The sequence below is a fragment of the Acartia tonsa genome, chromosome 1, assembly GCF_053477335.1.
Source record: "Acartia tonsa isolate MP-2025a chromosome 1, ASM5347733v1, whole genome shotgun sequence".
NCBI lineage: Eukaryota > Metazoa > Arthropoda > Copepoda > Calanoida > Acartiidae > Acartia > Acartia tonsa.
In genome coordinates, this window is record NC_137260.1 from 11,378,748 (window position 1) to 11,394,202 (window position 15,455).

The window sequence follows — 15,455 nt, forward strand, 5'->3', positions numbered from 1 at the left end:
AAAGAAATATCATAGGATAAAGGAATGGATAATTCTTTTACATATTTTTTTTGCTTTTTAAAAAAAATTTTGCCATGTTCTAAAAAATTTATGAAATTTTTTAGCATTGAATTTATTTATGCACCATTTCAAAATCATTAAAATCATAAATCCTACGATTTTTAGAAGCAATTTTGTCATAGTTATTCTTAGTTATGTATTTGATAAACTAGGGGCTCTGTATTTGATGCAGCAAGAAATTTAATATGAAAAAGAAATAGCCATAAACCATCTTGAGACCTGCGTGAATTTTTCCTAGTGTGGAGAACTCTATCGGTTAAGAGGTTAACAAGATCACAATAGACAAAAAAACCTTAGTACTTTTTGTAATAGGACTGCTGTTGAAATAAACACGCGTTCAATTACCGTTCACTTTATTAATGAAACAGGGGCATATTAAGGCATTTTGCTCCCACCCCTTCGCTCCAGTTTCCCAGGCAATTTGTAGATTTTGTTCTATATTTTACTTAAATTATATACGGTTAGTGTACAGGGCCTTTTAATAAATTTCCTTTTAATAATGATTTTGTGTATTATTTTATTTGAAACATTTTACACTGGTATAGTTTTATTATCATTTTTAGTAGCGAAGCTACTATTTTATTCGAAATGTTTGTATTTAACAGTATATGGGGATTCTTTAACGTCTTTTGTTAAAGATAGACAGCTGAATTTTTTGTGAAGATTCCCTTCTGGATCTGTCGGTTATGGCTTATGTTATATATAAACTTTTTTTGTAATGATTCTGTTGACCAATGAACATCTACTCTATATTTCACTTAGACTATCAGTCTATCAGTTCCTTCTAATTGGTGAATAGTTTTCAAAATAAGTTTTTAAGTTTTTATAATATATTGACTATATTATACGGACTATTTTTTATAAAAAAAAATAAAAAATGTCCAAAAGCACAAGAACCACAATCTTATTACTGTATGCGCAAATCTCATTTAAAGACGAACAATAGAATGTACAGGCCAACCCTAATTATAAAGTATCTTCGCTAGAAAAAATGTCCAATATGGCATAGAAATATATCATTAATAGTGTTACACTAATGTGAAAAATATATTGTCTTTCTTAATGGATTTATTAAGTAATGGACACAGTATATAATATTTCTAAAACAAATACTAGTTTTACTAAAATGATAGGTTACTCCTAGCCTCTTGAATGATCTCCACAAATTTTGAAACTGATTTTAGTTTTTTCATTACTATATATAAATTCAATTTCTTGAGTCCTAACAATTATAATCAAAGAAGATTTCCTAACAATTTTAGAATGACCATTGGACAAATCTTGATCATGTATCCATAATTTTAATATAAATTGTATTTGTCATATCTTCGATACTGGTAAAACAAACTCAATACCCTCCTAACAATAGAAATTTATTTAACATTAATTACTTGAAAAACAATTTTCTATAATTACTAATAATAAACGGTTCTGTACAAGTAGTTAAGCTTTAAAAATAACAGTACTGTTTTACTTTGGTGTTATTATTACTTAAAAATGATGCAAGTATCGGTCCAATCGTTTACGAGATTTTTTGGAACACAAATTATTTATGAAAAAAACTTTAAACATGACACAAAAGAAAATGAATGTTTCTTTTCAATATTCTTTTATAACTCAATTATTTATATATATGTTAGATTTTAATCGAGCGTACTATAAATACGAATAGTTATAGAGTAGCTACATTTTTTTTAAAAATTCTCAAAAGTAAGCAAAAACACAAATAATATTTTTTATTTTTATTTAATTCATAATATGTAAATAATAATAATATAAAATAAATGATACAAAAATAAAATATCACCAATACGAAATCTTTTCTGACTGAATATATAGCAAAAATTTTATAAGCACAGCTTCTTTATACTTCACTTTTTAGAGTGTTTTTATCTAGAGTTCACCTTTATATTGAAGTTTATAGGACAACAAAATATCTTCAATAGAGCTAGGAACAGAAGAATGCTCTAGTTGGCAGTCAACGCCTTGACTTCTATATTCCGGCCGTTGGCTGCCGTAGTGGCCGCTATATTGATGCTCGGGACGGCTGTTTGACCGCTTACTTTTCTTTTTCACAGAACTATACAAAGCCTCGGGGCTTTCTATGGCACAGGGGTTACTTATTCCAGTAGTGGTGTATGGCGAATATAAATGATTGTTTGGATAACTGCCGCTTGAAGAATATGGGCTGTTGGCCTCGGAACGAATTAAATCAGGCCTTAGCTTTTCTTTAGAATTATTAAACTCAGGCTCAAAATATGTATTCTTCTTTGAGGTTGTTCCATACAGTGCATCAGGTGGTAGGACAGCTTGAGTACCATTGCGGCCACCGACAACAGCACCCATCCCGTTGCTGCTGTCAGTTGAGCTGCGGCAGCTTTCTAAATCAGTTCTATCACTCCCAGAGTCATGCTTGCCGCCCTTAATACCATCCATATTGGATTTACCAAAACAGCATCCAGATCTAACTACATAAACAATGACAACTGTTATAAGCAAAATTGTCAGCACACCCCCGACTACAACGGCAGCAAATACTTCTTCAGTAAAGAGTCTGGTGTCAACAACTATGGCGCGCACATGAACAACCTCACGGCCAAAGTCGTTTTCAATACGCAGTTCAAACTCATGAGAATCTTCTAGACGTATACCAGCAATGTCCAGGTTAACCTGGAAACAATGCTGACTCATTTCCCGAGTATTGCTGGCATGGAATCTTTCAAAGGTTGATCCAGAGATTAGTTCAACAGTTCTGGCTGCCTGGCCGACAGGTCCAAGGTTCCATGTAACGCGCGGCAGTGGACGAGCACAAAATTCGACACTGGCCGCAAAGTTATCACCCAGGTTGAGCACATATTCACTTTGTAACTTCAGCCGGTCAACTTCTGGCTTGCCTGTCACTTGAACGGCAATTGGCTCAGATTGAACCTCACCAATAGTATTTTTAGCAGAACATACAAAGCTTCCCTGATGTTGATAGCTAACACTTTCAATAACTAGCTCTTCATCATAGCCACGGACTAAAACCTCTCCGGTTGGAGTTTGCTGGAGCCATTGGATGGAAGGACGCGGAGCACCCTGTACCTGGCAGGATAGGTGTGCAGGTTCTCCAGCCCGTGCGTCCAGCTTCTTGGAAACTCCGAGTCCGACAATTACTGGTGCATCTGAAAATAATAAACTTATTAATTATATGTTTTTATTGAAGGATTTTTAAAGATTTTTGAAAGATTTTTTTATACTCAAATATCTCATGAGAAATTGGGTGTAAAAAGCCAAGCATATTAATTAAGCTTGACTTAGTTTTAAGATTATAATCTTGCTATAAGAAAATAAGAAAAGCCCTAAAAATAACAATAAGAAAATCTACAAAGTTCAAACTTTTTAAGGGTCCTAGCAAGGTTTTGATACATAAAGGTTTAACAGAAAGTATTATCTGAAAAAATATATCTAAAAAACCCATATTTTGTCTTATTTATGTATAATTTCTATGTATAATAATGTGCAATTTTCCGACCTTCAAATATAAAACCTTGGCTAGTCCTGCTGTGACAGAAATACTTAGAAAGGACCTTTTTGTTAGTCTAACCCGTCAACTCTTTATCAACCTTTCTTCCTTCCCTTTTTTGTTGCTGCAGTATTGTTAATTTTACTTTCTTATCCCCTCCCTCTCTCTCTTTCTCAATATATCTCCTTTGTCATTTCACATTACCAAGTTGCTTGAAAAAGGACCACACAGGATTTTAAAAGGTCTTTGAATATTGATAGGAGTAAAGGAATTGTTATATTGACTAATTTTTTATATTATTAAGAACTGTCTTTTTACTCTTTAAAAAAAACACATTTTCGGCCAATCAAAAATAACCTGATTTAAAAAAATGTAGTATGGAACAATAGTGTAATAATTTTACGGTAAAGAAGAGCTTAAAAACCAATTAATCAACCCTTTATGTCTGAGATTGAAAAGTCTTAGTATTCTAAAATTGTATACATACATCATCTTTTTACAATTGAAATTTATTTCTTAAGATTGAATTGTAATACAGTTCATATGTATGGTTTCTAAAACCATTTAATTATGATTGTGTCACAACTGAAATTGGCTGCCCAAAGTAGAAAATATGCTGTAATGTCAAGAAATAAATTATCCATAGAAAGCAAACATAGTTTTTAATTACCCGTAATCTTTTATTTGCTCAAAGGATTGAGATTAAGCTTTTTGGGTGTGTTGAAACATTTTAGCAAAACTTTTTGAAAAGAACCCGGTATTAGTGTCGGACTGATTATGACGTAACAAAAAAATTAGCCAATGAGAGGACATTATTGACCAATGGTAAAATTCATAGTAGCCTCTCATTGGCTAATTTTTTTGTTACGTCATAATCAGTCCGACACTAATACCGGGTTCTTTTGAAAATTATCTTTGAAACCACCAAAATATTTACTATCACTATCGAAAAAAAAATCTATGAAAAATACTTTACATAGACAGGTAAAATCAAAAAGACAGTACCATTATACATTTTCATATCATTTAATAAACTCCCATTGAAGGGTGGGTATAGCCCCTTCTTACTATTCAATTATCTATTCTTTTGATGTGTAGCCAAGCTTATTATAACAAGAAAAATCATTTTCATAGCAACAAAGCTTTTTTCATAATTTTTTCTCCATAAGGTAGAAAGTTTTTTATTATAGCACTAAATTGACATTTTGAATATCTATTTATGATAAAAAAGTTTTTAAAAATGTTATAGATACAGTAGTATTGAAATAAAGAAGAGCTTTATGTCTAGAAAATGTAAAAAGTATGTTAAGTGTCCCCCCAACTTTTGTGAAAATACTTATCCATACACAAACTTTTAGTAGAACAATAGAGAAAAGGGTTAGGTAGCCAAAAAGAAAAGACACTTTGATTACAAAAATAAAACAGGGTAGATACAGATTTTATACATTAGATAGCAGATCTTAAAAAAGATAAACAAATATTTTGAAATATAAACAAATGAAAATTAGTAAAACAAAAAGAGAAAAGTCCTCTTAAAGTTTAAGTTTTAGATAGTAGATAGAAAGATAAATAGATAAATAGATAGATAGATAGACAAATATTGCTACGGGACTGATTGGAAAGTTTCTACAGCATAAGTTTGTCCTTGATAAACTTTGTTTAATATATAGAATAGACCTTAGTTTAGATACACACTACCCAGTTACAAGGATATAGCACTAGAAGATAATCTATTATGCTCCATAAATGATAAATTTGCTAGAATTAAGTTGAAATACTTACAGTGTACAAGGACAGGTATGGTGGAAGGTTTTGACAATCCCAGCTCATTTTCAGCAGTGCACTGATAAGTACCCGCGTCCTCTTTGCTGATTCCCGCCAAATGTAGCTGTGGAGTGGTGCCGATAATGCTTGCCTCGCCGCTCTCCAGTTTGCGCCAGGTTATTCTAGCTGGCGGATTTGCTTCCGCCTGGCAGGATAGGGTCACTTCAGAGCCTTCAATTAGCGCGCCAGATTTTGATATTGTCACATCAATGCGGGGAGGGTAGAAAATTTCCAGTTGAATAGTAGCGGTACTTGGCGTCTCCAAGGCGGGATGTTCTGCCACACATTCCACTTTATCGCCGTTATCAGTACGGGAAACGGGCAGTTTCAGAAAAGCTACGCTTTTCCACAGACCGCCGGAAAGCCTCTCATTTTCTTGGCTTGAAGTTGCTTGAAATGTTTGGCTGTTGACAAGCCAGGTTAGGACAGGGGCAGGGTTGCCGCCCTCAGATACGCATTCCAGCTCAATTTCCTCGCCAGCTCTGGCGGTCAAGCGATCTGTCAATCGACCGCCTCCGGCTTGACGAACAAGGGTCTCCGCAGGTTTAACTGAAATATAAAAAATCATCAGTACAATCTTCAGAAAAAAAAATTAATGGCCGGAGAAAAAAAGCATTGATGTACTCAAATAAGAAGATTTCTCACACTTAGAATCAATAAAAACAAAGGCTTTTAGTATTGTTTACCATTAAATCACAGTATTATTTCTGTCTTATCCTTACTTATCATATGTAATGCCCTGTTACCAAACCTTTTTAGGAACCAACTTTAATGTGACTCGTGACCCCAACATCCAGCATAAACAATGGGTGGTGCACACACACAACCATATAAGAAAATAAAATTATTTTCCAAAATTATTATTGATTTTAAACTATCCTTACATTTAATTTTGTATCCTTGAAATAAATTCTTAGCTACCCATATTAGTATCTATTTGTGTTTATTGGCAATATTGAACCAACATATTATTTGATGGCGACTCTTTTTTGTCTCATGTTTAAAGTGCCTGCATTTAAGACGGTAATGGGATGAGCACACGATCATTTAGATTAGCTAATGCCTTAGAACTATTTTCTTCCCTTTCTAGAAATAGATTCATAACATTAGAGTTAGAGCAATCTGCATCGAAATTTTATGTTACTAAAAAAACAGAAATTAACAAATTTAAAATGTAATTTGTAAAGACATATAATTAACAATCTAAAATTTGAAATTAAAAAAAAAATTCGGCTAAAATAATTTGTCTATTACTTTGACCATGTTAGGACTATCTTTAGCTTTTATTATTTAAAGATTAGGTAACTGGTTTTGGGTTTAGCAAAATTTGCAACATTAAAATCTTATTGCCAAACAAAATTCTACCAAGTTAAACATTAGTGTTGTCATTAGAACTACATGGAAATATAGTTATTGTAATATATCTTATCTATTTATTGGAACTGTAGGTCAATACTATGGGTCTACATCTAACAGGGTAGTCTTGAATTGAAATGGTAAACAGAATTATAATGTCTCTATAGGGGACTTGTATGTTATCTAGAATTGCTTTGTATTTGAAAGGATATTTATTTAACAATAAGATTTAAAAGATAGCAAAATAAAATTCAAATTCAAATACGAAAAATATTTTCTAATCTAAGCAAGAATAAAAATCCCAATTGTAGAGATGCTTTGCATCTAACAATAAAAGCAGATACAAAAATATTCTTTTTATTGCACTATTAAGGGCTTAATGTTTCATTGGGGATCTAAGATATTAATATTTTGATAATATAATATATATAATAAATATTGAAGTTTTTACAAAAGATATATGTTTAAAACAGCTATTTTTTTACTAAATTTTGTGATGAAAATCAAAGTCTTCTAAGCTTATAAAATAATTTTTTTCTTTATATATTTTTATTTCTTTGTTTTAGGCAGGTTTAAGAAATTTTAAATGTTTATTTTTTTGTTTTTTTGGAAACACTTAGGAGATGCATCATACCAATTTTGTAAATCTCAAGGGGGTGATTCTCATATTAGTTTAGTCTTTCCTTCAACATTACCCTAGTTTCTTAGGCTAATAGCAATACACAATATTTGGAAATATTAATATGCAAAAATAAAAATGTTGAAAAATTGTACAAGACTAAAGAACCCAACTGTTTTGATGTTGTAGATATGATTACATCAATCAAACATAACACAAGTTTTGTTTTACATTTTTAGGGCTATTATATTATGTGTATAATACATATATAAGATTAACATTGAAAAACAGCTAGACTGAAATTAATTACCTTTTAAAACCGCCTTATCTTAATTAATTTAAAAACTTGATATAAAATTTGTCCTATTTTACAATTGACAATACTCAACTGAACTAAATATGTAGAAAAAGACAATAAAATGTAGCACATAAGATCAACTAGGCATTAACTTAAGTATCTTTAACCTCAGAAAGGCAGAGAAGAGACAGATAAATTTCAATCATGAAGGCTTGGGTGTTTCAAATAAGGTTTATTTGACAAAAAGAGTAAACTTAGAAGATAAACCATCCATAAGCCAATATGAAAAAAATACCATTTAGTCGACCCAGAAGTCCTTAAAGAAAGATAGACAGCCAAACATCCTAGTATTTCTAGAATATAATAAGTCTGGGTCAACATGGTCTAATAAAGGCCTAGATTTTTTCTTGTCAGCTTTTTTCAATGTTGAAGAATGTAATGTGTTTTTATTTTGTTGTTGTCCACATACACCAGACATAAAAAGGTTTTTGGATGGGATTAGAGCCTATGGGGTTATCAGATGAGAGTATCTCGGGTCAGGCGCGTGCAATACATCCCAGTTGGATGTCCACAGGCTTTAGGAGAGACAAGAATGGTAACTTATTCATTGGAGCGAAAAAATAATCCAATAATGTTTTAACATTCATAAAATATATAAAACTACTAAAACCAAAATTAAATATATTTAAATTTACATTATGCAAAAATTATACTTTAATTTTTCTAATTTATCCATTAGAAAATGGGCTTGGTTAATTTTAATCAAGATTAATAATATCAAAACATTTCATCTATAACCTTAACTGTGCATTGAATATAAAAAAATATTGCAAAACACAATTATTAAAGAATAAGTTTTTTAAGCAATACTTTATGACAAATTAAAACGACAAGTTTACTATTTTATAGCTCTATCGTGCCTTGTAAATCATGTTTGATTTGATGTTAATAAAAACCAGAGGTTAGGCAGGGTTATGCATATTTAACAATTGATACTATATCATATTCTTTAGGAATATAAAATAATATATGTTGTTTTATTGCAGAATATAAAATGCTATCAGTTAGATATTGCCTGAATTAAAAGGTGGAGGCAATTTATTTTTCTTTAGATAAAAATCTCTTCCTTCTTTTGAGTTCATCAATATGAAGAGGTTTTGCTCATTAGTAATCTATAAATATCAAGTATCTATAGAAATTTACATCAGTCTACTCAATATCAAGCACTTAAAGATACTTTTAAATGATATTCAATGGTTAAGTATTCCTATATAAAAATGTAATATTTTGCTGCTAAACTTTGTTGCTGTCATTATATCAACATATGACTAAGTGTTTGAAAAAAACACAGTGTAGATAATAGTTCTGTTATTTTATCAATGTCTCATAAAATCTTTATAAGGCATTGCAATTTTCTGTCAACCAAATGCTTCCAAGACCAACAGGGATTGTTCCTAGCAGATGATTGCATTGATATTACTTCTTTTTAAATTCTTTTCAGCACACAATCTCAATAAATCACCGGATAGAAAATAGAAGGAGGAGCAACACAGATAGATAGATAGATTAATAGATATTTTAGAAAATCAGGGAAAGGTTGCTTACACGTATAGATAGATAAAAAAGGAAAGAATTTTTTGCAAATATATTTTATTGAAAAGAGGGAAAGTAAATCAAAATAACATCAAAATATTTTTTAGTGTGTGGGTGTGTGTGTGTAATAGTTAAAGCTGTTAGAATGTGTGTAAATTGTCAGTATTGATTAGAGAACCACATTTTTTGATCAAAAAAATAAAATAAAATATTTCATTTGATTGCTCTGTAAAAATTAATGCAATTTAGAACACAGCTAGCAGATCTAAGAGTTATAGAATAACCAGAACAAGTTTATTTGATTAGGATATGTTAAAATTAAGCAGTCTAAAGATGGTCTATAGGTTTAGCTCAATTGTAAAGGGACGTGTCATTTTTCCATATAATCTTCTTAGCTCTAATATTCCTAAATCTGTATGACCAGAAATCAATAACAAAATTTACAAAGCTTCTGTTACTTGTTAGACTTTAGTGTTTTTGTTTTATCAACATAATACTATCAATTTAGTCATAATGTTAAAGTTGTAATACAGTAATTTGATGGTTATAGGCTTTTATATGACAGTATTTATTTTTCTTAAAATTTGTATATAAATCATGGACAATTTAGGTCAACAGAAATCTTCTAGCCCAACAGAGGTACAAATTCACTGCTATGGTGGATAAAATGTTAAAAATCCAATATTTTATGTTTAGCTTGCTAGAATAAAGATTCGACATGCTTTCACCCTAGCCCCCTTTTCCCCTCAAAATTCAAACACTTTTCTTATTTATAATATTAGTTAAGGTTCAGATGGTTAAAATTTTGATTTCAAAAGATTTTAGGGGTCCAACACTCAAAAGTGATATTTTAAAACCCAACATATATACCAGGAATTATATTTTATTAAATACTGATCAATAAATCCTGAAGTTTATAAAGGCAAAGATGATTAAGTCTACTTATAAATTTAAGGGTGGGTGGGTTTACTTAAAGTTTAAGTCATGGCTTGTTTGATTAAGGGGATACACTCTGAAAATTACTAAATTAAAATTAATTTAAAATGAGTAAACAAAAGATTATATTGGTTAACTCCAATAAAGGTGTTTATTGAGAAACAAAGAAATTTTAAATAAAAAAATCTACTAAATTCTTTTGAGAATCTAGGGCCTGTTTTTGTAAGGTTTGAACAGGAAGCTAGTTTGTGTGGAAATGACATTAAGCAAACTAAGATCAAGTTCCCCTCTGTTGTATGAAAAGTCAGAGCCAGTTAAAAGTTTAAGCTAATAAAAAAGATAAAAACTTCCTCCCTCATTCTATTCTGTGCAGCTTGACATGCTTAATTAAAATAATTTACTCATGTATGATATTGTAAATTACTTTGCCTTTTTAGGGTTTTAATGATTATTTTCTTTCCATTTACCATATTTAATAGAAATTCATTAAAAAAAGACATAATAGTTTTTGTGCAAAATAGAAAAATAAATTAACGCTAACACAATTATTGACCTAACTATAAATAAATATGTATTTTTCACCAGAGATAAACTGAAAAGAAGCTTGACTTATAATTTTATAATACATACTTGAATGTATATTTACTTCTACTTATTTACACTAAATAGCCATGATTGCTTGAATAAAATATAGTGTAAAACTTTCTATTCCAATCATAATATACCACTACAGATCTAAAGTTTTACAGATTTTTTTTTACTTTTCCCCGCATTTCTAATAAACTTTTTTGTGTTTGTAAATAATTTCCACCCTCGTAATATATTCATTTTTTCATTTTTTCCAATAATATTAATCTATTTTCATAAACGTATGGTTTTTACGCACACTAAACGCTGTAGGGGAGCAAACATAGAGTTTTTACAATATTAAATTCATACAAAAGTTAGGTAGACTTTTTATTGGAAGGAGGGGGGGGGGGGGGGTAATAGTCAGAAGATATGTATATCTATTTCAATTTTTCACACTTTTATTTTATGAAATTAAAGATATATTTTTAGTTTTGGGAAAATATATTTTTTTCGATTAGGATTAAGCTTTCATTGGATCTCATAATTTGAATGAAATTTTAAACAATAAGAGGTTTGCAAAAAAGAATATTCAGTCGATTTTTAAAATGTTTTTTCTCAAATTGATGAATACTTTTATAAACTTTAAAAGATGGCAAAACTTTTTCTGGATAAACAATTGAATTATGAAATAAACTTCCTAAATAAACAAAATCATGAAAAAAATCAACCAAAAACTTTCTTATTGCAAAATATCTCATTTCAGCATACCCTTGGAAAACTAGAGGAAAAATAAAAATTCTGCATAGGTTTTGTATTGCAGTTATTTGCAATCAATTCTACATAACATATAAAATATTGGCAAAACACCTTTTACTGCTAGTGGCCCAACTCTACCCCCTCCCAATTTTATCAAATTTGTTATATTCTTTTAGGTGGTTAGGTTATAATAAGTAAGAGTTAGGAATCATAATAACTTTGGAATTAAGGGGGTTGGGGGAAGGGTCAATGATATTGAAATTTATCCTAACTGATATTTCATTTCATTTGTATTGGAATAATAATCCAATTTCTATAATGATATATTTATAATTTTGTAATTATTTTTGTAATGGCAAAAATGTTGGGTGTTAATTTAGCAAATAGAATTTATTTCTAACCATGACTAAACGATGTTATAGTTATAAATCAATATGAGAGGTATTTTAGACTCGTTTGCCTCCTTCTTTTCGACAAGTTACTATAATCCGTATTATAACAAACTCTAATGGTATTTCTCATATTTTTTGTAGTGGCGTATTTGATAAATATTGGATTATCAAAATAATAATCATTACAAATTAATCTGATAATTAATATGTTGCAAGTTTTTCTAGTATCCAGCAGTCTAATAAATAACTCTAGGTGAAGCAATAAATAAAAGAAAGGTACATTTCTAAACTAATTAATGCTAACTCTATCAGTTCAAATGGGGTTTACCCTGCTGGACCTAAGGGTATTGTATTGACAAACTATTTTTGTCGACTCTACAGTACTAGCGGAAGCACTCCTACCATCTAGGCGCTTTATATTCGAAGGAATATAGAAGAGCAGAAAAATAGCCTAAAACCAAATCGAGTCTTTTCATAAAAAGTTCTATGAATAGCTTTCATATAAAAAAGGGCCATATCGGTTCAGTGGTTAGAGATCCTTCGCTAAAGTAAAAAAAAAAGCTTATTACTTTATACGATAGGATATCATAAGAATGTTCTTTGCTGTTAAATCAGTCTATAAACTTTCGAAAATTAAATTATTACAAAAAACCTAATACCTATTCTATATGGTCTTTTGTCGATATAATAAGAACTCCATAGTTTAACATGATATTTTAATGGGTCTAAATAGAGCAATAAAGATTAGAAACGCGGAGGAATCGTAACAGATCAAATGATTGGAATTATTTTGTTTATGGGACTAGCTAATAACCAGATAGGTTAGGTAAGGCTGGGAACAAATCAACCAAAACTAATATCTTAATTAATTCATTTGGCAATTATTTCTATCAATTATGAATAGATAATTTTAATATTTAAAAAAGATAAATCGTTTTTTTCTAAGTTATAAATGCTTATACATATTTATATTATATGACAATAAAATGTATTATTCCATAAACTAAAGAAACTATGCTTTTTCTATGATCAAAAAGTTAGAGGAAAAACTAGTTTTGCCATTTTATCACAACACCTTTTATAATTTGAAAGTATTTTCTGATTTGAGGTCTCTAGTAATTGGTATAGAAATTTGAAAACAATGTTATCTTTTATTGCTGTAGATGGCACTAAATTTTATTCCTCAATATAATTATCTAACAAGCATAAAAACTTGCAAAGTTGGTTACTAATTAATTGATAAAATGAACAATGGTAGAACAACAAAAGACAACAAGATATATGTTGGGCTAAAAATCTTTCCTTTAAAGATTATAGGAATATCTTATTGAAAGAAAAATATGTTTTGTTAAAGAATTATTACCCGACAATTAAGGGACGCCTTGCTGCAATTATTTACTGGTTGAAAAGTTTAAGCATAACAACATAGAATGGAAAATTATTTTATACAATAACTCCTTGTTTGCATACAATATTCTAACGTTTCACCACCAGATAGTAATAATTTATCTATCTTTAAATATAACTTCTTCTACCATGTAGTTTTAAAACTTAATATTTACCTCTGACAACAAGCTGAGCTCCCTCTGATATTAGTGTATCTCTTTGTTTAAAATCTGAAGCTGTAACTTGACATTGCCAGACTCCATTATCATACTCAATACTGGCTCCAAGAATATCCAGTCCACAATCTCCAGAATTAACAGCTCCCTGCCGCAGCTGGTCACCCGCCTGACCCCGCATCTCATATTTGCCAGGGTAGAGCCCCACGGGGACACCATCCTTCTCCCACCTACACTCACCCTTCATAGACTCCACCTGGCAGGGCAGACGAATTGACCCCCCCGGGTTGACCTCAGTGTATACAGGGGTCTCTAAAAATCTTTGCATGCCACAAACTTGGGTGGAAAAACACACTAAACTTAAAATCACTAATTTATTCATTTTAATTTTTAGTTTTTTATCAATTTATTCAAAGAGTTAATTTTTCATATTTTTATAACCATAATTTTGATAAAGTCACTCTGAACCATTTGAATATCTAAAATCGACTGAAAAATTATTTTAAAATCGGTCCGAGTCAAAGTAATACCAAGAACTTTACTATAAAAAGGAGGGGGGGGGGGAGGTAAGACAGTTTGCACGGACTGGGTGTGGGGGTGTGAATGGGAGGGTGGACGGGGAAATGTCTCGTAATTCCGCGGTTTCTCACTACAATTCCGTATGGTTTAGATACACCTTACTCCCCCTCCCCCTCTCTTCCTACTCCGCTCTTCACCAATTTTACCCCTTTCTCTTGCCATTTCCCCCCAGCTCCGTCTGTTTGCGTATGTTTGGTTGGATGGTTTGTGTGTGTGTGTGTGTATGTGTGTGTGGGTGTGTGTGTGTGTGTGTGTGTATGTGTGGTGTTTTCTAAGATAGATAGATACATAAAACCATAGAAAAATCATCTTTTTATTGATACTTTTTAAGATACGTTCTTTATACACTATGACTTTAGAAAAATCAAACACTTTATGTATACCTTTAGAATTGTTTAATGTAATTTCTCTTTAATTATTTACTTGATAAATGGCACAGTTTTAAATGAAAATCATGAGAACCCTTTTTATGACTCTTTTAGAGACCAGCATAACTAGAATTAGGATTTAGGCAATTTTCTTGGAGGTAATGGCTAATAAAATATATTTGCCTGGTTTTGAAATTTTAGCAGGAATCACAAATCTACCTAAAAATAGATATGTTTATCTGCTTCATAGGTTAATCTAGAAAAAATAATTCTGATTTTTGTATGAACTCGGAGTACATTATAAACATTCTTGTGTCATTAATGAAACTCATTAAATGCAATCCTTCCAGACGAGAAACCATGATTAAGATATTACTATAAAGTTTTACTATAAAAATGGTGTTTGTACCAAACCGCTTGTATTTAAATCATTATTTAATCCTGAAATATTAGAATTTTACTAAATTTATAAATAGCAATGAGTATAATTAAATAGATTGTTTTTCTGTATGTTATAATGTAAAATATTATGTAATGAAGGTTGAAAGAAACTAATATATATAGCTATCAGAAATTAAAGAGGAAAAAAAAATTTCGATCGAATACATTTCATATAACGAAGCAACTCTCAACTTTTAAGAAATAGAACTTAGTCTAGACCTTACTTTGTACGAACTGCTGCAGTGGATTAAAGATCGATCGTTTTATCTATGACTAACTTTGTCTCCCTGTTTAATATTTTTGTTGTATTAGTTATTTATTGTATAGTATTATAGACAGCAGATAATAAATTAAAAAACTATAAGTTTAAAACCAGTTTTGTAAGCCGTGAGATTACAGAGGCCTGGGCTAACAAAACTGGCATTTATTGTATGATTTTCATATTTTTGTCCGAGGAAAAATTCCTGTAGTACGATTCTATAAATGATTTTTCAGTAGAGAACCGGTTCTAATCCAGCGGATAATAATCGGTTTCCATGCCATATTGCAAAATAAATTCAAGGATTAATTTTTTTTCTTAGCTACCAACAAAGATA

General features: G+C 30.5%; 1 protein-coding gene across 1 annotated transcript; it reads right to left on the reverse strand.

Moving 5' to 3' along the window:
• Positions 1–1,787: 1,787 nt before the first annotated feature.
• LOC145313038 (irregular chiasm C-roughest protein-like) lies at positions 1,788–13,972 on the reverse strand. The gene is made up of 3 exons (XM_080152280.1): positions 13,472–13,972; positions 5,348–5,938; positions 1,788–3,224 (listed from the first exon to the last, which is right to left on the reverse strand). The coding sequence occupies exons 1-3, from the start codon at positions 13,851–13,853 to the stop codon at positions 1,954–1,956; spliced, it is 2,244 nt and encodes a 747-aa protein (XP_080008406.1). The 5' UTR covers positions 13,854–13,972; the 3' UTR covers positions 1,788–1,953.
• Between the last annotated feature and the right edge of the window lie 1,483 nt (positions 13,973–15,455).